Genomic DNA, 24,788 nt, shown 5'->3' on the forward strand with positions numbered 1-24,788 from the left:
TGAATGGTAACCTGTGTAGGAATTTGAAAGGAATTTGAAACGAACATGCAGGGGAAAAAAATTCCATTTTGCATATTATTTCACATTTTCATGCACTGCTTGCAGATGGAAAGAAAAGGATGTTTCATGTTAAGAACTGCTGGATTAAGTTAATTGTAAGATTCCTTTTATTTGTAAACTATTATGTAAATGTGGAATGATTAAAGAATAAATTGCATTTGTGTTTCCAAAAATTAAGAGTGAGCAATTTCAGTGTAATATTTTATCCGTAATTATTAATGATGTGTATGCTGGTTAAGTATTAAGGTATCTTGTGAGAAATTGAAAACTCTTAAAAATAGCAACCCTCCCAGCACCTGGGTGACTCAGTGTGTTAAGCATCTTTAGGCATCTGCCTTGGGCTCAGGTCATGATCCCAGAGTCTTGGGATTGAGCCCCACGTTGAGCTCCCTCCTCAGCAGGGGAGACTACTTCCCCTCTCTTCCCTGCTCATGCTCTCTCTTCCTATCTCTATCACTATCTCTGTCTCTCTCTCAAATAAATAAATAAATAAAAGCTTTTAAGAAAATGGCAACCCTCTAATTCCAGCAAAATAGTAAGTCAAAAATACCCGTCTTCCATTCTTTGCTTCTGGTTTGAGCCTCATTAGCTCAATTATTTACCTACATTAAGAAACAGGAATAAAATTGGGGTGCCTAGGTTGTTCAGTTGGTTGAACATCTGACTCTTAATTTTGACTCAGGTCATGATCTCAGGGTCCTGGGATGGAGACCCTGCATCAGGCTCCCCACTCAGTGGGGAATCTGCTAGAGGATTCTCTTCCTGTCTCTCCCTCTGCTGCTCCCCCTGCTTATGTGTGAGCACTCTCTTCTCTCTCTAAAACAAATATGTCTTTAAAAAAGGAAATAGGAATAAAATCATAAGAATATTACATAGAGGTACAGTAATTTGTGAGTGTATATAGACTTCATTTCCTAAATACGGATTTTTTGTTTTTACTGGAAAAGTAATCTTGCTATTCTTTTGTGACTTTTTCCCCCCCAGATATTTTAAGAAAAATTCTACAAAAGAAGTTTGACTTCTCAACTGATTATGATAAGGTAATTTTTATTGATGTCTTTGTTATTAAAATAAGTATATACAAGATTTTGGCTGACTTGGAAGTAAATCTTTAAACAGTTAATCTGTGAGGTTTCTAATTTTTTTTTTGACTAAGACCTTTTATGGAATATTGAAGCACCTTAAAAATCCCATTTGAACAACAGCAGAAATTCAAGCTGTGTGTTATTTTAAAACAGAAACTTCTTCAAGGGAAGTATTATGGTATTTCTTTTAGCTAAGGGAGAACTCTCTAAGAAGAATTGTTTGAATGTTTCTAGAAACAGGGATATATACTTTGTTTTAAAAGATAGTTTGTTAAAAAAACAGCTTCACATTTGAAGTGTGCAGTTGCCCCCACTAGAAATAAGGAAAATAGCCCTTGTTAGGAGGCGAAGAGCCAGATGGCAGAGACAGTACCTAATTGTTTAAGGAAGAAGAAGGAGAAAAAGGAAATAGGTAGATTTATAAATAACATGCAGAGGAATGTTGTAGATGGAAGTAATTAAATCTAATTGAAGCTCTTCCATAAGGAGGTGATTTGGGGGCTTGTTGTAAAAAGGATAATAAGCAGGGCTGGAGCAGGTGGGGAGGTGGCATTGCTGGCATCCCAGGCTTTGAGGCCCAAGTAAACCGCCAGGACAAGGTGTGAAAGAGTGGAGTGGAAGGAGAGGTGAGCTGGGACCCTGAACGCTCGCTGATATGAGTGGACGGTATTTTCAGAAAGCATTTTTTTTAAATTATTTATTTATTTATTTATTTATGATAGTCACAGAGAGAGAGAGAGAGGCAGAGTCACAGGCAGAGGGAGAAGCAGGCTCCATGCACCGGGAGCCCGACGTGGGATTCGATCCCGGGTCTCCAGGATCACGCCCTGGGCCAAAGGCAGGCGCCAAACCGCTGTGCCACCCAGGGATCCCTATTTTCAGAAAGTATTAAAGGACCTTGTGCGTCAGGACCTCTACTTATTACCCCAGCACTGCTCTGCCCATTCATTCCGTTTGCTCTAGGATCGACTACCTAAATGGAGGAGTGTATTATTTTGATTTTGGTTGACCACGAGTGTGGGTTGCCAGTGAAATAAACAGACAGATGTTTGTTGCACTGAATGTCAGGGTAATAATAATATAATAAAATACTTGAATCTGTTTGTCAGGCTCTTGGTCCTACAGGGTCAGGCACTTTGCTCTCTCCTTCCCTGGCACGAAGGTGACTCTCAAAACAATAAAAGCAGGCATATGGTGGACATTCTCTAATGGCCAGCCTCAGCAAATGTGAACAACAGTATCCCCAGTGGGTGTGGGGGGCAGCGTAGGGGGAGGGTGCAGTGAACTCCTGTCCAGCAAATGGGTACCTCAGATACTATGCTTACCATGCCCTTTATTCTCAATTTGCAATAAAATGATACTCGAGAGCAAACAAACACAGAAGTCAAAGAGGAAAGCCTTATCTAAAAACTATTTATGTGTATAAAAGATGATGAGCCAGTTTCTCCCTAGTGCTAATAGCCTTCCCTAGTACCCTAGCTATGAAAACATTTTCATTATTAAATGCCACTGGCTTCATATATCTCCCAAACATGATTGCCCATGTCTGCCTGTGGAGCGACTGTTGCTTTTATACTGATATTGAAAATTAGTGTGCCATTAGCAGCCTGGCCTGAATGCCAACTAGTTCCACCAAGGAATGGATGGAGGTTGTGCTTCACCTGGTCCCGGCCTTGGAGGATGGGATCCTGAGACCCTGAGGTGACTCTCAGCAGCCCAACAGGTATGAGCTGGAATTGGGCTGCCACCATGCATGGCAGGATTTTTAGCTGGGCAAGTCCTTTATGGTGGGCTCAGTATCAGATTTAGAGCACCTGTAAAATTGGCCATCTCCCTAGAGCCTGATTTTCTCTCCAACTTAGGTGCCTTTGCAAATGAGCAAAAACCACTGCTATGGGGGTAAAGTGGAAAAAAGAGACAGATCTGAGCCCTCACAAATGACCTGAACTCTCTCCTACATGTGGCACTGGGTCGCATTTTCCACCACTGTCCAGGAAAGAGGGATTTGGTTAGTCTAAGACACTGGAGAGAAGCCAAGCACTTGGGAGGGGAGCTCTCAGGTTGCTTCTAGTCTGCTGTATATTGGGTGTGTTGGGTTAGAGTCCTCCCAAGCAGACCCAGAGTTGAGGACTCATTGGTCTGTGAGGTGCAGGGAAGGCAGGCTGGGAAGTGGAGAGATAATACTAGGGAGGGTGTGGCATGAGGCCATCTGGCACGAGGGGTGACGGAAGTGTCATCCTGTAGAATTGCTGGGGAAACGGTGCAAAGTCCTAATGTCTGAGTTAGCCCATGGGCAGGGTGAGGGAGCTGAGATCTCTAGACACCCAGACGGAGGGGCACAGGGTAAGGGCCATGTGGGCATGGGGCAAAGTGTTAATCCCTAAGCACTCTTGATCTTCTACAGTTCCAGAAAAGGCCTTCACACTCTTACTGGCATAGAGTGAGAAATGCCAGTAAGCTAGAAGTTCAAGGAGGCACAGGGAGGTGCTTGAGGCCTGAGGAGTATGGGGGTGTATCAACAGGACCCTCTTCACTGCCCAGTGCCCACCCTCCCACACTGGCTGTCTAATCCACACGGTCACACAGGTCAGGTCCGACCAGGCAAGTGTCCCTGAGGGGCAGCTTTTCAGCTTTCTGTGTCCTGTGCTCATCATTTTCTCTTCTGGTGAGCCCCCAGGTGGTGGTGGAGCTGGGCTGCTGAGTGGGTGGCCTTCTAGCAGGGTGCTCTCTTAGCGAACTCTCTTCACAAGGAGGTTTGGAAGCATCCAGCAGACCTCTGGTTCCAAGGCCTGGGCCTGGCTTTGGAAGGAAAATAGGACTGCCTTTTGCAGAACTGCCTCCTTTTTACACTTCAGCTGAAAGTTCAAAGTAATACTTTAAGATCCTTAGATCCTTGGCCACTTCTTCTTGCCATTTTTTTTTTAAACTTCTCCTTTTGGTTCTTTTGTGTTCCTTTTATCCTTGTTTACCCTCCCCCCCGGGGGGCTGATGGGGAACAATACACTGGGACAGGGACAAACACGGGAAAGTATGGCCTTCACTCTGCCAACGTTCTGTTGGGGGAAGGGAGGTTGTGGGAGAAGATATAGACGTGGATGTTGGGGGTTGGTTGTGCCTCGGAGTCACATAGTTGAAGCCTGGCAGACATGGAGGTCCAGGAGGGGAATAGGATTTGGAAATAAGGAGCCACGAGGAGAGCTGAGGACCAGGCAGATGAAGCTATGGAAATCCAAGCGATGGCTGTAATAATCCCAGGTTCCTAGTGTGTCCGTAGCACGTGCTATGGGGTGGGTGTCCTTGTTCATGATTTTGCAAGTATTAAGCCATTTGGTCCTCGTAGGAATAGTGTATCTCCACCGGTGGTGTTAGTCTCTACTACATGGACAATTTGTCCATTCAGTTTGCTCAGCGTGTGCCAAGCCCCACACTCCAGTACAAAACTGAGCCACGCAGAGCATCTGAGGTGTGTTCCTCGGGATCAGAGTTTGGGTGATCCCTCTCCAATCCTCCAGCTGACTGATAAACCGAGGGAGACAGCATACCATCCTCCCAGCTCACCTGGATTTACTGCAGAGAGAGCCTCTCAGCCTGGCTTGTCGAGTGGTGGCTCCTCCATTAAATTAAAGGACATGAAAAAAAAAAAAAAAAGGACATGATTCCTGTCTTCAAAGAATGCATAGTTTGGAACAGTTTAGGTAGATGGTTTACAATCACTTCCACCAGCAATCCCTAGGTACCACCCGCTCTCTAGAAATCTTCCCAAGGGACAGCTCTCCCCGCAACCCCCCCCCCCACCTCCATCTTTTCATATTGTCCATCCTTATCCATAGGAATGGCCAGCTTCTTTGTGATGACCTCCTGGGTTCATTTCCTTGTGGTCATGGTCCCTCGCCACTCCAGCCTCTTGGTCATCTCCCCTTCCTCATTCAAGTTATCCCACCATTATTACCTTTCCCTTTCTTGAAGCTTCCCCTGGGGGCAGGTGCTGGGCCTGGGCCTCCTCCCTGCTGCCTCTCATGACCTCACCAGTGCTAACAGTCACTGGCTATCAATTTGGCACTTAGGAAATGGCAGGTCATCATTCCAGGTGGGTCTGTGGTATTTGGAACCCATTCTGTGTGTCTGCAAAAGGTAAGTGAATGAGTTCCTTGTTTCCTGCCCTCCAGGGGGAATGTGGCATGCTGCCTGTAAGAGCACACTGTCCTTTCCAACTAAGGGAAGTACCTTCTAGGACTCTCCAAAGCATGTAGAGAGCAAGGAGTGCCAGGCAGTCGGTGACTGATCATTGCCTGAGGCATGTTGGAGCTGAGGGATGAGAATCATGCTAACATGTTTTGATTATTATTTCTGGTGATAATGATGACTGATTGAGCATTACTCTGGGAAACCCTGGTCTAAGCACTCCACATGTATTAACCCAACATACATTAAATAGTTTACGTGAAGCACTTAGAATAGAATAAGACAAAAAATGTGTTGCTTCTCACTGTTTTCTCTTGTTCTCTTTGCAAAAACCACATAAAATAGGGTCTCTGCTTACCCCGTTCTGTCAGTAAAGTAACAAAAACTCAGAGTAGCATTGGCAACAAGGCCTAGGCCTGTCCCCAGAGATTCTGATGTAGTTGGTCAGGGCTGGCCGATTATTGATATTTGTCAAAAGGTCCCTGGGTGACAATAATGGATAATTAATTGGAGGGGAATCCCAGACACAAAGTGGCACAGCCAGATTCACACTGCTGCATTGCATGATAATAACCTGATACCTATGTGACACCAGCATGAACAGGGGAAAGGAAAAGATGCACCCAGCTTCACTAGGCAGGGGAGTTATTGGTACCCCATCAAATATATCAGACCAGACCGACCCCTCCATGTGAAAATGAAACACAAAAGAATCAGCTGATTATTGTAGTTTACAGGTGGCTCTGGCCTGGCCTCAGCCCATCACGATCAGCCCTTAGAGCTGACAGCAGGTTTCCCGAACCCACCTGATCATAGTCTTGACACCGAGCTTTGTTTAAAGACAGATTCCTGGTTTTACCCAAATCTCCTGATCCCCACTCTAGGGGAGGAGATGGAAACCAGTCTTTTTAACATGTCCTGTGAGGTGCTTATGGTAGTAAGTTTGGGAGGCAACAAGCCCGTAGAGCCCACACCCAAGAGGGGAGTCCAGGTTCATTCAAGATGCCCCATGTGATCCTGTGGACATGTACATCTGACCTGCCCACCCCAATATTTTGGATGCCTCAACTTAAAAATTAGTAATATCACAGACATCATTCTTTCACGTCTTTGAAAACCTGCCATGTAAAGCTATTGTTTCTGAACTTTTAGATTTCCCAGAGTTTCAAAAAAGTTATCCAGGAAATGACTGAGAGGCATCTAATTTCATTTTGCCACACAATGATATTTAAAACCCATCATAGCAGCAGTATTAACTCTGTCCCCTTTCGTATACATATCACCTCCCTCTCTCCACAAAAGGATAAAATGAGCAAATTTCACTTCATGGGAAACTCATTGCATCTTCATTTTCCTAATTCACTGGGGGACGGTCCAGCCCTGTCTCTGGACTACCATTTCTGGAACTCCCTCAGTTCATCAGTTTACCTGATTCCAGTTGGGCACCTGTTGCATGCCAGGTCCTGGAGTGGGTGCTTGGGAGAGAATGGTGAGCTTGACGTCACAGTTCTCACTCTCCCGGAGTGAACAACACAGCTCTGGCAGTGCTCCCGTGGGAGCCAGTCCTTCCATGCAGGACTGGTGTGGCCTCCAAGGCAGCATGAAGCAGGCCTGAAAGCAAACCCAGACTCGGTTATCAAGACAGATTCTCAGGAGGATGCAGCATCCAGACAGACTTGAGTTCCATGAACCGAGGAGTGAAGGGAATAATGTTCTGGGTGAGGAGGCAGCACCAGTGAGCCAGAGAGAGGAAGGGGGAGCATGAAGCTTCTTCCTAGGAAGAGAATGGTGGGCATGAAGAAGAACAGAACATGAAGCCAGGATTAAGTAACAAGACGACTGCATTAAGAGGTTTGAATGTAACATGGTGGGAATCCATGGAATGCTGTTGAGCAAGAGAATGATGCCATCAGATTCTCAGTTTAGAAAGGACACTTTGGAAAATGTTGCATTTGGTTGGGGCTCTAGGCAGCTACTGATCTTCTATTGTGTGAAGACCACATGGTTAGTGTGTAAAGCATGTGCAACTTTCCCTCTAATTTCCTCCCCTGTCCACAATTGATTAGTATATTGATAAGAACCTTTCAAGAAATCCGAATATAAAGTTCAGATGTAGATTCCAGACCTGACTCTGCCTAAAGGCTGTTTCTGTTATAAGCACTCAAGTTTTCTGTTCCTGTCTTGTGTGGATCCACCTCTCACTTGATTTTCTCTGTATGGAATATTAATGTTCTCAGTTGTGGTTAATTGCTCATGTCACTTTTTCTGTTTTCTTGATGCATGCTTGCCTCTGCCTCACTCTCTTCAACTCCTCAACTGCTTTGACTTCCACAGCCAGAAAATGTAGTCTTGACTCTGAAGGTAAAGTCTTTGCTGTTTCTTGTTTTGCTCTGTCTAAAGCCAGCGAGTAATGAGATGTTTCTGCCAGAACTTTCTGTTCTTCACTGTCTCTCCATTGTGATGGTTTTTTCAATGGTTTGCTTCATTTTTTTGTATATGGAATCATCATTAAATCTTCTCTTTCAGTTTTAGTACCTCACCAAAGAATAGCGACCCATCTCAGCAAATTTCAGTCTTGATCTTCTCCTCAACACAATCCACGGAGCTCTCTGGAGATCCTTGTGTATCAGGAAACTATTTAGGCCCTTGCCAGACTTCAGCCCAGAAGGGAACGCTTGATGTGACATGTCCTGTTCCTGATACATTTTGACATAATATTGAGTCAGTAGCATTGCAAAGGTTTTATATAAAGCGTGAAATTTGTACTTGGAGCTAAACATAGTACAATTAAAACTGCAAAACACCTTCCCTTCTGGGTTTGGGTTCAGTGTCTCCTGGGATTCAGAAAGGATTTTAAACCCCTTGAAAAGTAAATAATTTAGAACATTTGCTGGGAAATAATAGGGAAATAGAGAAGAGTTTGGGGTGTCTGAGGCTGGTTTCTCAACTGGCCAATCATGTGGGTTCTCAGGGGTGGGTTACACGCACCAGCAGGTAATGACTCTGTGGCCATGGGGTGCAACTTAGTTTAAGCAGGAGCCTGAACTTGATGAATGCAGCAAAATTCAACCACTTTTTTCTTTTTTAGCATTTTATCCTTAACATCAAAGGAGATAATATTCAAGTGCCATGTGCACCTCAATACTCTGAAGCATTTGTCCACAGAGTTAACTAATATTGATTGAATATTTGCTGTGTGCTGGGCACTTGGCTGGTTGTTTTCACATTAAATCATTTAATTATCTGACCCTCACTATTTATGACAGTAATGCTAATTCTGGTGTAGGAAACCAGAAGCCCCCTGGAATTTAAGGCAGGGCTTCTGACTTCTGGTTCAGTACTAAGAACCAGTACTTAGTACTTAGTACTAAGTACTATCGCATTCACTCCTTCAAACAGCAGTTGTGTTGTGTTTACTCTGCTCAGCGCGGCTTCAGAATCTGTTGCTAGCTAGCTGGTCCATTAGTTGCAAACAGCCAATCTGTAATTGTCATTCATTAAAAATGTCCTGCTTTATGAGAATTTAAGTAACTGTACATGTGAATTGGAATAAACTCAAATTTTGTCATCTGGTTGCATCAATTTTTTTTATCCCAGAATGCAGCCAGCAGTGATTATGAAAATATATTTAGGTCACATGGTTATATCTAGAAGTCATGCTAGTCCCTAGGCACATAGGACTATCTGAGACACAGGCTGCCCAGCCCAGCCTCACAGGCACAGCATGGCAGGTACCACTTATTAAGGTGCCTGCTCTGGCCCACATACTTTACTTGGCCATTATCACTGATCACACATCATCTGCAATATTCTCAATGACTTTACAAGGTATGTATTATTATTCCCAGTATATGAATGGGAAACAAAGCAAGTGGCGTCTGATTAACTTGTCTGACTCAGAAAGTCTAAGCCTTTTATCTCGATTTAGATATATTCCAGATTCATTTGTAACTAGGAATTTGTCATTAATTGATCCAATCCAAACTGCTTTGAATCCTTAATAGCTTATATTGGTCCTGTCTTTCTGGTGAAAAGTGCCCTGATATGTAGATTATTCATAGAGCAAATATTTCTGCCAAAATTTGTTACACCATTTAAAAACAAACCCAATTGGCCTTGGGATTTAAATTAAGCCATTTGCAACTTGACCATGCATTTGGACATTTTACTGTGAGTTGAAAGAAGATAGTAACTGGTTGGTTACATATTCCGATAATTCACATCTGCTTCCTCTGTTTCAAGAAGGAGCATCAAGAGACTCCAGGGTGGCCTGGTCCATTAAGAGCCTCACTCTTGATATCAGCTGAGATCATGTTCTCAAGGTCATGAGGTGGAGCCCTGCATCGGGTTCCATGCACTAGGTGTGGAACCAGCTTAAGATTCTCTCTCTCCCTCTCCCACTGCCCCTATCCTTCCCTCTAAAGAAAAAAAGAAAAGAGAGAGCATCAAGATGGAAACACACACACACACACACACACACACACATTAAGATTCAACTCATGATGGCAAATAGGTTAAAACGAATGAAACATGCAAGCTATGGAATGTGCTACTTGGTATTTTGTGTTACAGTATATGCTGTTTCTTTTGTTTGACTTGCAGATTATCTACTATGAAATCGGGATTATTATTTGTGCTGTCCTGGGGCTGCTCTTTGTTATTCTGATGCCGCTGGTGGGATTTTGCTTTGGTCTGTGTCGTTGCTGTAACAAATGTGGTGGAGAAATGCATCAGCGACAGAAGAAAAACGGGGCCTTCCTGAGGAAATACTTTACAGTCTCCCTCCTGGTGATTTGTATATTCATAAGGCAAGTAGAATCTGGGAGGACAGCTGATTTGTGTTTGGGGTGGGTGAGGAATGTCCCATGTGGTAACTGTTAAACCCAGGAGTTGAAAGCAAAATAACAACAACAGCACACTCATAAAACAGAAAACAAAAAATGCGTGTCCAGGATGGTTCAAACACAATGTCACTATGCACAGAAGTTAGTGTTGTAATCAGGCTGCCCTAATTTACATGCCAAGCCAACTCTTCGGCATTTTTTTTTTTCATCTTGAAGACAAGCTGATAAATCTTGGCCTGCAAAAAGTATTTACCTCCCAGAACAGCAGCGCCTTCCTTAAATAGCTGTTTGGAGACAGGCGGCCTGCAGAAGGCAGAGCATTTGCTAGTTGATTTGTACATTCAAAGGGATCTTGAAAGATAGGTATAGTCCCTGAATTGGGGAATGTGAGAATACTGTAGAATAGAATTAACTTTCTAATAATAAACTCAGCCTTCTTGGATTTGCAGTGACGCTGCTACCCTCTCCCAAAGCCTAGAACACGCTTCATGATTTAGAATGTTTCTTCTGCAATTCCTTCTGCTGCCATGAGCTTTCCAACAGACTGACCAATCGGAAGTACACTGCCTTTAGGACAGTAACATTTTAGGGGCGCCTGGGTGGCGCAGTCCATTAAGTGTCCAGCTCTCGGTTTCTGCTCAGGTGGTGATCTCAGGGTTGTGAGATCGAGCCCCACATCCGGCTCTGCACTCAGTGCAGTGTCTGCTTAGGAGCCTCTGTCTCTCCCTCTCCGTCTGCCCCTCCACCACTGATCCCCTTGGTTGGGTTATTTGGTCATCATTTCACATCTCCTCATTCATGCAGCCAATGAAATGTCCTGACTTTTAGCAACAGAAATAAAGTGCCCACAATGTGAATAATGCTAGGCCGCCAAGGACACACAGAGACAGTGAGGACAGGAAGTCAGCCTCCCCCTCGCTGTTTTCTCCAAGCACTGCATTTGCTCGGTAGCTATAAGTAGGATATCTCAGGTTTTGCTAAATAACCAATGGAAGGGAATTTAAGCAGAATTCAGAATTAAACATAAATTGAACAAAATTAAACAAACAATTGAACCTGGCCAACCAGCTGAAGTGTTAGCTGGAAATCCAAGAAGTTCTTGCAGTATGACCATTAGCAGGGTCTTGATAGGACCCATGCTTTGGGGTGATCATTCATCGGAACACAATACACCTTTTGGACGGGACCGGGCAGCTCTAGACATGAAAATAGGAAACAGTCCCCAGGAGAGACAAATTGACAGAAGCAGGCCCTGGGACAAAAATGAAAAAGGAGAGAGACACAAATACTTGGTTATATTTGCATAGAACATATGTGGTAGGCTTGCCACCTGGCAACAGTGGTTGCCTCTGGGAAGGAAATTTGCTGGTTGTGGAGGGTAGGAAGGAAATCAACTTCTCATTGCAGACAGACTTTTTGTCTCTTTTGAATTATCTCCGTATAGGAGATACGCTCAGGTGTTACTTACTGAACTAATTGCACCAAAAATTAAACTTAACCAAAAAAATCTCCACAAAGAGCAAAAACGCGAGTGCATCACCACTGATTCCGGGGCATTTTTTTGGAATAAAGATATACTTTTTCTGAAAATAGTTAATAGACTTTAACAGTCTGTGTGCTAACAGGACCCAAGTAAATGGGTTGCTAATTTCACACACCCTTGTTTGACCACCAGGGAGGGTTTTTTTTTTTTCTTCTTTTTTTTCTCTTGTCTCTATCTCCTCACTCTCTCTTTGTAAATTATTTGAATCTGTCCCTGTACGGTGAATTCTGAAAAGCAGCTTGAGATCAAGTCAATGGTAATTTCAGATGTCCCTGTCTCTCTGCTTTGTGTTTGAAATATTTTCAGGAATGCACAGACCCTCCAGCTGTGGGAGTGGTTACTTCCTCTCCAGCTACTAGAAAAGTGTCAGTTGCAGTCCAAAGACCTGTCAGACCCAGTAGGGATCCTTGTGCTTTTCTTTTAAGACTAAAACTTCCATCTTTCATTCATCCAGAGACTTGGACAGCTGTGCTTCTCCCTCTCTAGAGGCATACTCTGGACATCAAAGATGAGGCTCACGTGACAAAATGTCATCTGAAAATACTTGCCCCAAGGGCTTCTTGTTAACATGATTACTTATTTAACAAGTTAATAGTTTTCACTTGACATAAATACATGTGCCATAATTTGAGGAACATTTTTTGTTGCATGTAACTTCTTGTTTACCCAAATAAATGTTTACATATGTAATAATAGACTTTCCATTTTTTTAATGAAGCACACATTCTATATTTAGTTTCTATTTTTAAATTGGGCTTTTATTTACATTATACGTAATTATGTGCCAGATATGTTGTACTTCACCCTGAACTGTTTAAATTATTTACATTATGTTTAAAGTGCCAGTGGGCACCTGGTTGGCTCTGTGGGTTAAGCATTTGACCTTGGCTCAGGTCACGATCTCATGGTTCTGAGATTGAGCCCAGGTAGGGCTCTGTGCAGGGCTCTGTGCTCAGTGGGGTGTCTGCTTCCCTCTCTCCCTCTGTCCCTCTGGCTCATACTCTCTCAAATAAAATAAAGTCTTTAAAAAAATGTTTAAAGTACTAAAATATGTGAACAATAAAGCTACAAAGTCAGAAATAAACCCGGCTTTCATTTATATGTAAAATGAATGCTACAGTTATTTTTTAATTCTTCAGAACTCAGATCCATCAAATACATTTAGATAAGTTGTATGTGTGTTTTTTTTTTTTTTTTCCTTCCAGGGATATTTTAGTTTAGAAAATTCTTTAAAAACATACATGGTGTGATTCTCTATAGCATCCTCTACATTCAGTTGAGATATTTTTCTCCACCCAAGTAAAACTTATTAATGTAAAAACCACATCTTAAATTTCAATATAATTTAAACAAAGTTGATCATCTATTTGAAGCTAAGTGACAAATTTAAACAAACTTTCCATAATCTACTGAACTTATATCTGAATCATAAATAGCTCTAAAAAAGTAGTGTTAGAGGTTGTTTAGTTTACCTTAAGCTCACATTAGAAGTTTAAACTTCTTGGCTTGCATTTTTACATTTGGAATAGATATTATGATATCTTTCTTTTGAAACCACAATTGATTTGCAAGTATTTTCAACATTATGAGTTGAATAGTAGCTCTGTATTACTTCCAGGTAATCAAAACCGGCCAAAAAGATGAAGGCCTGGGGAAAGCAAAGATTTTTACGTTACAGTTAGATAGAAAGGAGAAGAAAGTATGTCCATAAAATCATATTAGATAAAATAAGAGGGAGGGGCACCTGGGTGGCTTAGTCAGTTGAACAGTTGAGAATCAGACTCTTGATTTTGGCTCACCTCCTGATCTTGGGGTCATGAGATTGAGCCCCACCTTGCATCAGGCTTTACACTGGGTGTGAAGTCTGCTTAAGACTTTCTCTCTCTCTCCCTCTGTCCCTCCCCACATTGCTTGTCAGTGCACAGGCTTTCACTCTCTAAAAAAAAAGAAAAGAAAAGAAAAAGAAAAAATAAGAGGCAAAAGCATGTCAATAAAGCTAGAAGACAGAGAAAGAAAAGGAGGTATAGCCTCTGGCTTACACTAACCTCAGCAGAGATTGGATATAATTGATAAATAATCTTTGGATATGATTTTTTAAAAAACTCTTTGATAAATCCAAAGTAGCTTACTTGCCTTTTAAATCAGTCTCAGCTTCATTTTGTGGCTATATACTGCATAACAGTTAATCCTGAAGTTGATTTTTATATTAGTCTTGAGTACCCTTATTTTTCTTCCATTTTTTAAAATTTAAAACAAATTAAATCTTTTTTTTTTTTAATTGAGAAAGGCACAGGTGTTAAGGAGAAAGGCCCCCTCATATATATGGAATATATGTGGTCCTGTTCTTTCTCTGAGCTTTTCCAAAGGCAGCTGTGGAATGTTAGAATTCACAGACGTTGACATATGTTTATGTAAGGCTGTTTGACCATCAGCAGAAGATTGAATTTCCATCTCTTGCTGTAGACTGTTTAAGCAGATGTGTCTGACTCCAGAAAAAGCCAAGTTTCCTCTCCTTTCTTTCCTTTGTGCTTTGTCATCACTGCATTTTTCAGAATTCCAAAAAGGTGGTGGACAACAACCAAAAAGTAACAGCCATGCCATTATTTTTCCAGTATATTTCTACGTTTCTGATTACAGTAAGTCAGCTTTTGTCAATTGTTGTGGTGAAAATTGAATCCTAGTCTCTGCCAGGAAGATGGCTACTTTCAAAATTCATTTTTTTTTATTAGGATTGTGATGGTCAATTCCTGGCTTAGAGTCCACAAGGTTCTAGAAAAGAAACTGAGCCAGCATGCTTGAAAATCATGAGACTTTCTTAATGTGAATAAGAGCAATAGTTATTTAAAATTAAAATTTAAAAATTGTCTTTACAAAATAAGAGATCAGTTATAGGCTGAAAGCAGTTATTTGGCTTTTATTGGCTAATTTCATTAAGTCAGTGGAAATTGGTAGGGAAAAAATTGCTACAGATTTTCAGGTTGAATCTTAGTTTTTCAAAAGCTTTAAGTATTTGCTTTTAAGTGTATATGAGATAAAATTGGTCTGTCCATAATAAAATATAGAAGATGTAAAACTAATATGCCATAAAAATTAAAATTCCTGTCTTTGGCTAAACATTTCAAAAGATTTTATTGTACTGCATAAAAACACACATCAAATGCCAGATTGCTAATAGTCATTGAAATTTTATTTCCTTTTTGGGTGAGAAGAATTTCCCTCAGTGTTCTATTCTAATAGCTGACTGATAGTTGTTTAAACAAAAACAAAAACATTAATTCATGTGATTTTTTTTTTACTTAAAAAATGTATTGAGTAATAAAGACTTTGTAAATCAAGGGCACCAAAAACATAACTTTTTAATTCTCTGTGTTCAAGTGGGAGGTTTGTTTTTTTTTTTTGAGATTTTATTTATTCATAAGAAACACAGAAAGAGAGGCAGAGACACAGGCAGAAGGAGAAACAGGCCCCCTACAGGGAACCTGATGCAGTACACCATCCCAAGACCCTGGGATCACGCCCTGAGCCAAAGGCAGATGCTCAATCATTGAGCCACCTAGATGTCCCTAAATGGGAATTTTAAAGGGCTCCCAGGTGGCTCCGTCAGTTAAGCATCCGACTCTTGATTTTGGCTCAGGTCCTGATCTCAGGGTGTGGAGCCTGCTTGAGATTCTCTCTCTCTCCCTCTGTCCCTTCCTCCATCTGTGCCCACACACTCTCTCTTTCTAATAACTAAATAAAATAAAGCATAAATAAATAGGTGTTTTAAAGTAGAGATCACAAATGGAGACTATCAGTTGGCTTGCATAGTATTTAGAGGCTTTTTTAAATTAGTTGGTAATATTTAAAAAGGGATGATTTTACATAAAAATCCAAACCTCCAGATTTTTGTTAGTAACTGGAAGATCTGACAATACTGGTCTCACATCATGGTGGTACCTGCCAGACAGAGCACCTGCTCCCACTCCCACTTGTGACCTCCCAGCTAGCAGAGTTTTGTACCATACACTTTTGCCCCTTGTGCTTTCTGCCTGGCTATGTAGGCATTTGGATTTGCCATCCTTAATTTAAATATAGGATTTACAATGTGTTATGGGTCTGAAAATCAGCTTTGGAAGCTGCTGAATTTTATTCCAGAATTCTGTTTAGGACAGTTTGTTTTTTTAAAAAGATCGATGCTTTCATTTTAATTGGACCCATAACTGATTGGCAGAAATGTAGGTATTTTTAAATACATCACATTGAAATTCAACATTTTATTGCAAAGTTGTATTGCAACTCATTTTACTGATTGATGATCTTTTGAGTAAAGGCATTTGTTCAGTAAAGGAACACTTGATCTTAGCCAAAAGGCCAAGATGCGATGTTCAATAAAGGAACAAAGGCAGTTTATGACCTAGGCATTCCAAACATATGGCTAATCTTCTAAATGGATCAAATGAAACAAAGCCCACTCCTTAAGTCCACTTTCATTGAGCACCCACCATGGACAAGAGACCCATCATTTATCCAAAGCTGACAAGGAAGCAGTTTCCACTCCTTTCTAGGGAAATTAAACATGGGTAGAAATAAGGGCAAATTAAAGTATGAAGTGAGAAGTAGCCCACCAGAATTTCAGGGAGAGCCCTCTGAGAGTTCAAGGCAAGGAGGTTCTTCTCCCATCCAGGGTGCCCAGTGAAAGCCAGGTGGACTTGGACCTGTTGTTTGTTTTCCAAGTTCGTTTTGACTTCTTCTATAACAAAATGATGAATGGCAGTGTGGTCATGCTGCAGAGAGAAAGACAGCAAGGGGCCCCCAGCGTGAAATGCTGTGATGGGCAGGTGTATTCAGGTGGTGGCCCCGACGCATCATGAGATGGAACATTTGAAATTGGGCATGACAAAGCTGCAGGTGCATTGCTACAACCCAACTTTTTCTCTTCTTCTGTTCATACTACTCCAACATTGTGTTGGGTCATTTGGCCTTGTTTGGCATGAGCGCATCATTTAATAGCTATATTTTTATGGTATGCTACCTGTCTCAAAAAATACCAGTGCAGACTTAAGGATGGCGAAGATGGATTGTAAGGTGATCATTCCAAATGGCACAGACTATTGTTAATGTTCTTTTTTTTTTTTTAATTTCCATCAGCATGAACCCAAACTTTTAAAAATGGTCTTAGAGAACTTGTGGACATCCAGGACCTCCTCCCTTTGCAGTTCAAGAAGTACTTATCCAATTTAATTTTCAGTTTTGTAATATCTGCTGTAGCTCACAAAATGAGAGTGACGTTTTCAAGCTCCCTCCGTGTGAGTTAGGGGTAGCAGTGGGGCTAGAACCCATGTCTCATGTTCCTACCCTAGTACACATTCCACAGTGACTTGTTAACCATAAGAAATGTCCAACATTGTATGTTACAGACTTTTTGGGATCAGTTTGGAAAACTTAATATACCTATGGAATTCTACTGTGGGAAAATATGTTTTAAATGAGACCAGCAATGAACCAATGCTGCTTGGAACGAATCATGACTATAAATAGGGTGAATGACTATCCCCATTTCCCAAGACTGAGGCATTGCTAGGGATTATGGGACTTTGGGTGCAAAAACTGACACTTGGCTACAAATTTGGCCTATTATTTGCAAACCTTTGTTCTAGAAACCTATCCATACCTTCCACTGGATGGTTACAAATGAACAATTTTGTCATTAACTTCTGTAGGTTAAAGCCTGTTGTGTCAGGTTAGGTAATTCCTTGCTGCCATCTAGTGGCTAAATCCAGAAGGGCCTTGGTAATTAGCAATTTTCAATGTAACGTTTTTTTTTTGTTGTTTTTTTTTTGTTTTGTTTTGTTTTTTTTTCAATGTAACGTTTTAATGTTGGAAGGCTTTGACGCAAAAACAAACTAACCCGTCAAATTAATTTAAGTTGGGATTGTTAGTAACTAGTTAGAATTAAGAGCCCTTAAAATGATTAATTGCAGACATTTTAGATGGCTTGAAAACTTGAACACTTTTTAATATTCCTGTAGAGTAACTTTCCATGCAAGATACCTTTCATAGTGTTGTTTTACTTAGAGAAGAGTGTCCACATCATAAGTACATAGGCATCAACTTGCATGACGTGAGCATGGCGATGATGTCAATAGCCGCCCCTCTCCAAATACAAACACTGACTTTTAGCACCATTGGCTTCTTGATTTCGTACATTATATAAAATAGAATGATACAGTATGTATGCTACTGCAGCTTCCCATGTGACAGTTTAATACTAAAGTGGTAACTCATGTTTCTTTTCCACCTGGGTGATAAAGTAATAAAGACAATTAGAGCAAAAAATGTTGGGAAGCCCAAACCATTCTTACCATTTTGGTATTTTGCCTGATAGTCATCTTAGGAGGGAGCAGAGGTATGTGGGTGGGGTGGGTTTGTGTGTGCCCCAGGCAGGAGGGTGTGTACCTGCATTCGCATGTGCGCAAGAAGGGCACTATGTTGCACACGCAGCCTCATAAGCTTTGCTCCTTCTGTTCCCTCCACCATTTAGTGGGATCATTGTTCCATTTATAAGATTCATATTCAGCAGAACAACATACTTTTTTTTAAAAGATTTTATTTATTTGTGTGTGTGTGAGAGAGAGAGAGAGAGAGAAGCAGGCTCCGCGCAGGGAGCCCGATGTGGGACTCCATCCCGGGACTCCAGGATCATGCCCTGGGTCAAAGGCAGGCACCAAACCGCTGAGCCACCTAGGGATCCCCAGAATAACATATCTTAAGTGGTTGTGTGTCTCCTGTGAGAGGACTGAGTCTCATTTTGTGACCCACATGTTGGATTATGGGATCTCGGCAGGAAAGCGGTGGCAGTGGGAGAGGGTTGGGTGGGGGCCCCCCGCTTGGGAGCCCTGCTCACCTCGCACCTGCAGAGCTGCTCTCTCTGTGCCTGGCCAGAAGACCACAGATCACATAGTAAATGCCCTCCCTTCTCTTTTCCATTTCCTGCAGTGTGGGTATCATCTATGGTTTTGTGGCAAACCACCACCTGAGGACCCGGATCGAGAAGACTCGGAAACTAGCAGAGAGCAACTTAAAAGACTTAAGAACCCTCCTGATCGGAACTCCAGCGGTAAAAACCACAACTGTGTCTCCCGTGGCACTTTGTGTTTGGGGCCTTTCTGATCCCTGTATGTATTTGGAATCTCATTTGGACTTCTAGGAACCCAAGAAATCAGTGTAGATAGATACTACCTTTTAATTCTGTAGATGAGAAATAACGGCCCAATGAGTGATGTTCAAAAACATACGGAAGAGTTATTTTAGAACTGGTGTTGTTATTTTATTATTTTATTTTACTTTATTTTAAGGTATAACATAAAATTATAGTACTTATAAAACTGCTTGACTATTTTATGGTTCTCGTGATTTTTTTTTTAAAGAAAAATCTTTGGGGGCCATCGTCCTTTCTCTTTGGCAAGATAGTTAATTACCCATCATTTGCATGAAGTTACAGAAGAGTTTTCTGCTTTATAAACACCCATTTGCTAATATCTGCATAGATGTGTAGAATTCCTTGGGAAGGGGATATGCACACACATGTAGACACATGTGCATACACACACACGTTTATGTACAAACACACACAGAGAAGTTGTTTTGAGAGAAGGGGGACAGGGTGGCTGGAGGGCATATTTTTTCTGTATCCCAGAGAAGTATGTTGGTGTCTTGCTTGTACAGAATATTGTTTTTAAAAGTGTCTGAGCAGAAAGCAGCCCAAATACTTGATGCTGAGCTGATGGGTACCAGTATGTGGAGGAGGATGCCTTCCTGTTGAATTTACAATCAGACCCCATCAGATTCCATGGGTCTTTTCACACAGAGATGTGCTCTTGTAAATTTATTATATTCTAAACAATACTAAACATATTAAATACTGTAGCAGTTTTTAAAAATGGGGTTGGAACTGAAAGAGCAAAAAATTCAAGCTTTTTTTTTTTGATATTTGAGGTTAGAGAAGCTAATTTTATTCATAGCTTTATAAGAGGGAAATGTTTCCTTTTCCCAATCTGTGAATAAAAATTCATGATTTTTACCCACCATTCTGAAGACTCCAAAGTAAAACCCTTTTCCAAAAAAGTTGGCAACATTAAGTATATAGTAGTAATGGCTGGTAAACTTTGGGATTGCTTTCATAATCTTGGAAGGATAGTAAATTATTATGACTTCTGGGGAAACTTGTCTAGTTCAAAATATATGAAGAAGTCTAACAAATGTATTTTTAAAATGGGCAAAAAGTGACTAGTCAGTTTACAGAGGAAATATGACTGGCCACAAACATAATGAGATATTTAATCTTACTCTAGTAGTTGGAAAAATGAAAATTTGAATACTGATGTATATTTTCGCTGAGGAGATTGGCGGTGGTTATTTAACAAATGGTAGCACCCAGTGCTGTGGAGGGGATGGGGAAGCAGGTCCACTGGGCCACAGAAGACAGGAGATTAAGCAGCCCCTTTGGGGGCCAGCTCAGTAGTAGCCACTGAATAAAATGGTGGTTCCTACTGCAATAGATTACTAATGGCCTCAAATTCTTTTTATCTCTCCTGTGAAGAGGTGGATGTGTTTCAAACCCCTTGAATCTGGTCTGTGCCTGTGACATGCTTTGACCAAAAAAAAAAAAAAAAAGCAGTAGATGTGCCCTTGTGCTAACCCTGACCTCAGGCTTCCAGAAAGCTCACTGTGTCCACTCCTGTTCTCCTGCTGCCAAGACCATGGTGTGAAAATACCCTGGCTGGCTGCTTAGAAGACGAGAGGCCCCATCAGGAGAGGGGCCCATTTGTCCCCAGCCAAGCTGGCCCTGCCCCAACTCTTTACAGAGCCAATGCTCAGAATCAGGACAAATTATACATCATATTTCCTAAGATGATAAGTTTTGGAGTATTATTAAGAAGTCTGGGTATCAGAAAATAGAGATATCTCTAAGAAGCTGCTTTCTTTTTAAAATGTTCTGACTCAGAATAGCTTTTGTTAAATGTCTCTTTACTGTGGCTTTGGACTTTAGAAGAGTTTCATGCAATGTTTTTTTTTGTTGTTGTTGTTGTTTTTTAGCAAATCAACTATGTGCTGAGCCAGTACACAAGCACTAAAGAAAAGGCATTCTCAGATCTGGATAGTGAGTAAACTTAAAGTTGCCTCAAATTCGTTTGTTTTTTGGTTGGTTGGTTTTGGCTAGAAATCACTGAGGCCATGTCCCATAAAACATGTGCCATGTGAGGAAGTATGCCAACTTCTGCCTCAGATTTGAGGCAAAACAGAACAATTCCCCAGAGTCACAGAGGTTAGAGAAGATTGGCTGCTTGCTACCCAATGAGTAAAAGCCAGCCTTTATTGTAAAAATACTTTTGATTTTTCTGTGGTCACCAGTGCTTGTTTTTCCTTCTCCATGTGACAGAGGACATGAGTCTCTGTCGGGTCCATGGTGACAGACAGAAATGGGCTCCCCAGAGAAACCAGTGGGCTTCAGAGATAGAGGGCTGGCTAGTTCTGGTCTCTGCATGTCTACAGCCTCTTGCTCAGGGCTTCTCAGCCAGGGGTTGTTTTGCCTTCAAGACAGCCTTGGGTGACATCTGGAGACATTGTTGTCCGCGGGTGAGGCTGGGGACAGTGCTACTGGCATCTGTTGGTCAGGGGGCCAGAGATGCTTATAAACACCTTGCAACACACAGGACAGCCCCTACAAGAAATAATATTCCAGCTCAAAACACTGATAGTGCCATAGTTGGGAAACTCTGGTCTTGCAAGGAGATTGGGGACACAAGCAGGTATGACTCCACATTATAAACATCGTGTTCCTAGTACAGATTTCCTGCCATCCGAAAGCTGGGCGTTCCTGTGAATACTTTTGTAACACAAAATGGCATAAAGAAAAGAAACAATTACCGTTAATTTATATGGAAGATTTTTGGAGCCTTCCCATAACCCCCAAATCACCCTTCTTAGGCTTTCTGGTACCATCGGACACATCTTGCTAACATGCACACAGTAGGTGGAGATGCTCACAGACAGCACAGAGCTCTGGTGCTCGACCCTGACATGCTGGGTGTGATTCCCAGGGAAGGTGCTTGGGGGCACCAGTCTCGCTGTCTCTGCAAAACCAGCAAGGAGAGATGTTTTCACTTTTCTCCTTTCCTCATGAAAGCAAGAATCCTTTATGTTACTGAAAACTGGTCCTAATGTTCGTTCTTCCATAAAGGCAGAGATGACAAAAAAAAAATTTGTCAGAGATGACAAAAAACTTTCGGAAAGCAGAGGTGGGGTGGGTTGGGGAGGCACCTATAATGTTAAATACCCAGTCCGTGCTGACTGCCTTTGTACCCAGGACTGCTGGTGGGGGGACTTTGAATAGCAGGAAGACATGTCCCCAGAAATCAACACCTACTTGAGGTCAAGGATGACAAGGGGGCAGGAGAGACCACAGATGGCTTTCCAAGGGAGGAAATCCTGCAGCAGGAGGAAAATGCAGGTGAAAAGGGGAAATTTGTGGAGCCTACCCTCACAACCCCTTCTGCTTCTTTGAATTTAGATATTAAGTCATTGCTAGGAGGCGGAATTCATGACCAGCTGAGACCCAAAGTGATCCCCGTGCTTGATGACATCAAGGCCATGGCTGAATGTAAGTCCTATGCTAGGAATGGACACAAGAGTGTTTGCCCTGGAAGTCTCTGGCTTCCCAGGATCACGCTCCCCTTTCTTCTGTTCCCCAGATGTGGGCATGCCAACAGACCAGTTAGAGACACACAGCCTTGCAGTGTTTTGGTTTGGTTTGTTGTTTTCTTTAAAAAAAAAAAGCTTCTGCCAAAGAGGTTGTACTAATTGTCTAAAAGTCCTTTGAAGTAATCACAGCAGAATGTGATAGGAGCTTGCCACCTGTTTCTGTAAAGACAGTGATCAGAAGGCAGCCGTGCTTGTCCGGCTAGCTGGCATCTGCGGCTCCTTCCACAGTGACTGACCACAGAGTTACGAACAGTTGCAGCAGGGACCCTGTGGCCCACAAAGCCTACAATATTTCCAGCCCTTTGCAGAAAAAGGTTGTCGACTCTTGCTATAGAAGATGAGTAACCTAGAGAATTTTAGGTCTCTGGGTATGTCTATTGGTTACTCTTTCCTACCCCACCCCCCGCATTGGAAAGAACAACTTTTAGAAAAGAGGAATATAGAGGGGTATCTTCAGACCCACTGTTGATGATTTAAGGGAGCAGATGTGCTGATTTTAAGAAACAACATATTCAGTTGCAATGAAAATAAGACTCCTAGGCTCTTCCAAATGTTGAGGCGATATCTGTGTTCAGCATCTGATAGAATAATTTCATCTACGTATCGCATTTGTCAACCTGCCACTGTGAATTTTACTGTCGTGAGCCAGGATTCCCGACAAAACAGTCCACAAAGGAAGGATTCGTGTAGAAGCTGGAAAGTTAAACCTGTTCCTTTTGGCATTCCTCCCTGCCACCCTCGTCCCCTCCATAGAGTTAAAAGACTCAGATGGATGTACGAAAATAGATGGTACACAGAACAGGCCAGGAGTTGGTAAAATTAATTTTAACCAACTGATTAGTCATCCCTTGCTGTTCACCTTGACCCAGCAGTGGAACTACTGCACCTGGAAGATGCGTCCTCTGCCATGGATGCCTTAGATACTTCCCTGGCCCCTGCTCTCCTCATCACCAACTGTGTCCTTCCAATGCAAGGAAACTGAGGCCCACAGAAGGGATGTGACTGCAAATACCCATGCCTCCTGCCTTCCTCTTAGATTTTTACATGTAGCTCCTTCTTTGCTCATTCCTTCCTTTCTCCCTTCTTCCCTTCCTTCCTTCCTTCCTTCCTTCCTTCCTTCCTTCCTTCCATACCCAGTCCCTGCCTATCCTTCTAGTCCACTTCCCATCTCAACCCTCTAACCCGTAAACCTTTCCTTCCAAGCCATGAATCTCAGTGTTTATTCTCCTGCAGATCTCTGCAGGCATAATTCTCTCTCAGACCCTTGTATTGGGTGTGCTTCCTTGGCCTGAAATGCCACAGGCTCTTTCTGACAGCATCTCACCTACCTACCAGACCATAGCAAAGTGCTCTGTTGTCTACAAGCTCCTCCTCATGTCTCATCTCCTCCTTTGCCCATAATAGAGCACGACAGCCCCCTGATTTCTGTTCCTTACTTTATGACTCTAAAATATGGCTCATTTGTAGTATTTACAACATTGCCCCTCTTTATTAGGCAATGAGCTCCTTAAGGACGAGACCTGTTGATTTTGTTCATGTCTTAATTCCCCTGGCTTGTGTCTGGAGACAGTGTCTGGCCCGGAGCAAATTGTCATTTCTTGAACGAATAAAGGCTGGCAGACCTTACCTTAATTTTCTAAGTGTAGGATACTGTTACTTCGCTGATTATGGAGTAGAAATGGATTATATTCTTTCATTCATCATCCTGCTTCAGTTGCTAGGCAACTCCTTTGACTTTACAAGCTTCCTGATCTTTTACTTTATGTCTGTAGTCATTTGATTTTGGGTTTTTTTTAGTTGCCCTTCATGTGCTTCGTGGATATATCTATCTATTCAAATCAGACTATAGCTGTTTTCATTTGCTTTGGGAATTTTGCAGATAATTCTGATACTTAGAGATCTTTTGGAGGTGCCATTGTTGTGATATCAATGCCAAAGACCCTTTAAGTGTCTTAAACAGCAGGAAATATAGCACACACGACAAGAAAGTAGAGTATGGCAGTTCCAAATTTAGCTGCTTCAGGAGTTCGACAACACTGTCAAGGAGCCCCTCACTGCCCTGCCAAGTCCTGTGGCTAGCAGGAGGTATTATTTAACCAACCAACAGGAACAGAATGTGAAAGGAGGTGGGGGGCCCACTGGGAGAGTCATCATTCCCATAAGATACTGAACCTGCACTTCTCACGTCTTCGCCATCACTCTTGCTGATTATCCTCCATGTCCCCTCATTATAGTTTCACATATTTGCAGTTCACCAAGGGATTAATGATGAGTTGGGCTGGCTCTGTGACCTTTACAATCAAATGTCTCCAGTTATGGCTCTTCTCTTAAGAG

General features: G+C 42.0%; 1 protein-coding gene across 12 annotated transcripts in view; it reads left to right on the forward strand.

Annotated features, from left to right (window-relative positions):
- Positions 1 to 24,788, forward strand: part of PROM1 (prominin 1) — a 107,023-nt gene that overhangs the window by 42,096 nt on the left and 40,139 nt on the right. For 6 of the 12 annotated variants that reach the window (XM_072737740.1, XM_072737745.1, XM_072737746.1 and 3 more), the window contains exons 3-8: positions 1,045 to 1,100; positions 7,662 to 7,688; positions 9,930 to 10,135; positions 18,690 to 18,810; positions 20,790 to 20,853; positions 22,264 to 22,353. In XM_072737740.1, coding sequence (XP_072593841.1) covers positions 1,045 to 1,100; positions 7,662 to 7,688; positions 9,930 to 10,135; positions 18,690 to 18,810; positions 20,790 to 20,853; positions 22,264 to 22,353 — 564 coding nt within the window. The remainder of the gene's footprint in view (positions 1 to 1,044; positions 1,101 to 7,661; positions 7,689 to 9,929; positions 10,136 to 18,689; positions 18,811 to 20,789; positions 20,854 to 22,263; positions 22,354 to 24,788) is intronic. The other 6 variants (XM_072737747.1, XM_072737741.1, XM_072737748.1 and 3 more) reach the window with 1 other exon arrangement.

This window comes from Vulpes vulpes, chromosome 14, assembly GCF_048418805.1.
Source record: "Vulpes vulpes isolate BD-2025 chromosome 14, VulVul3, whole genome shotgun sequence".
Lineage (NCBI taxonomy): Eukaryota > Metazoa > Chordata > Mammalia > Carnivora > Canidae > Vulpes > Vulpes vulpes.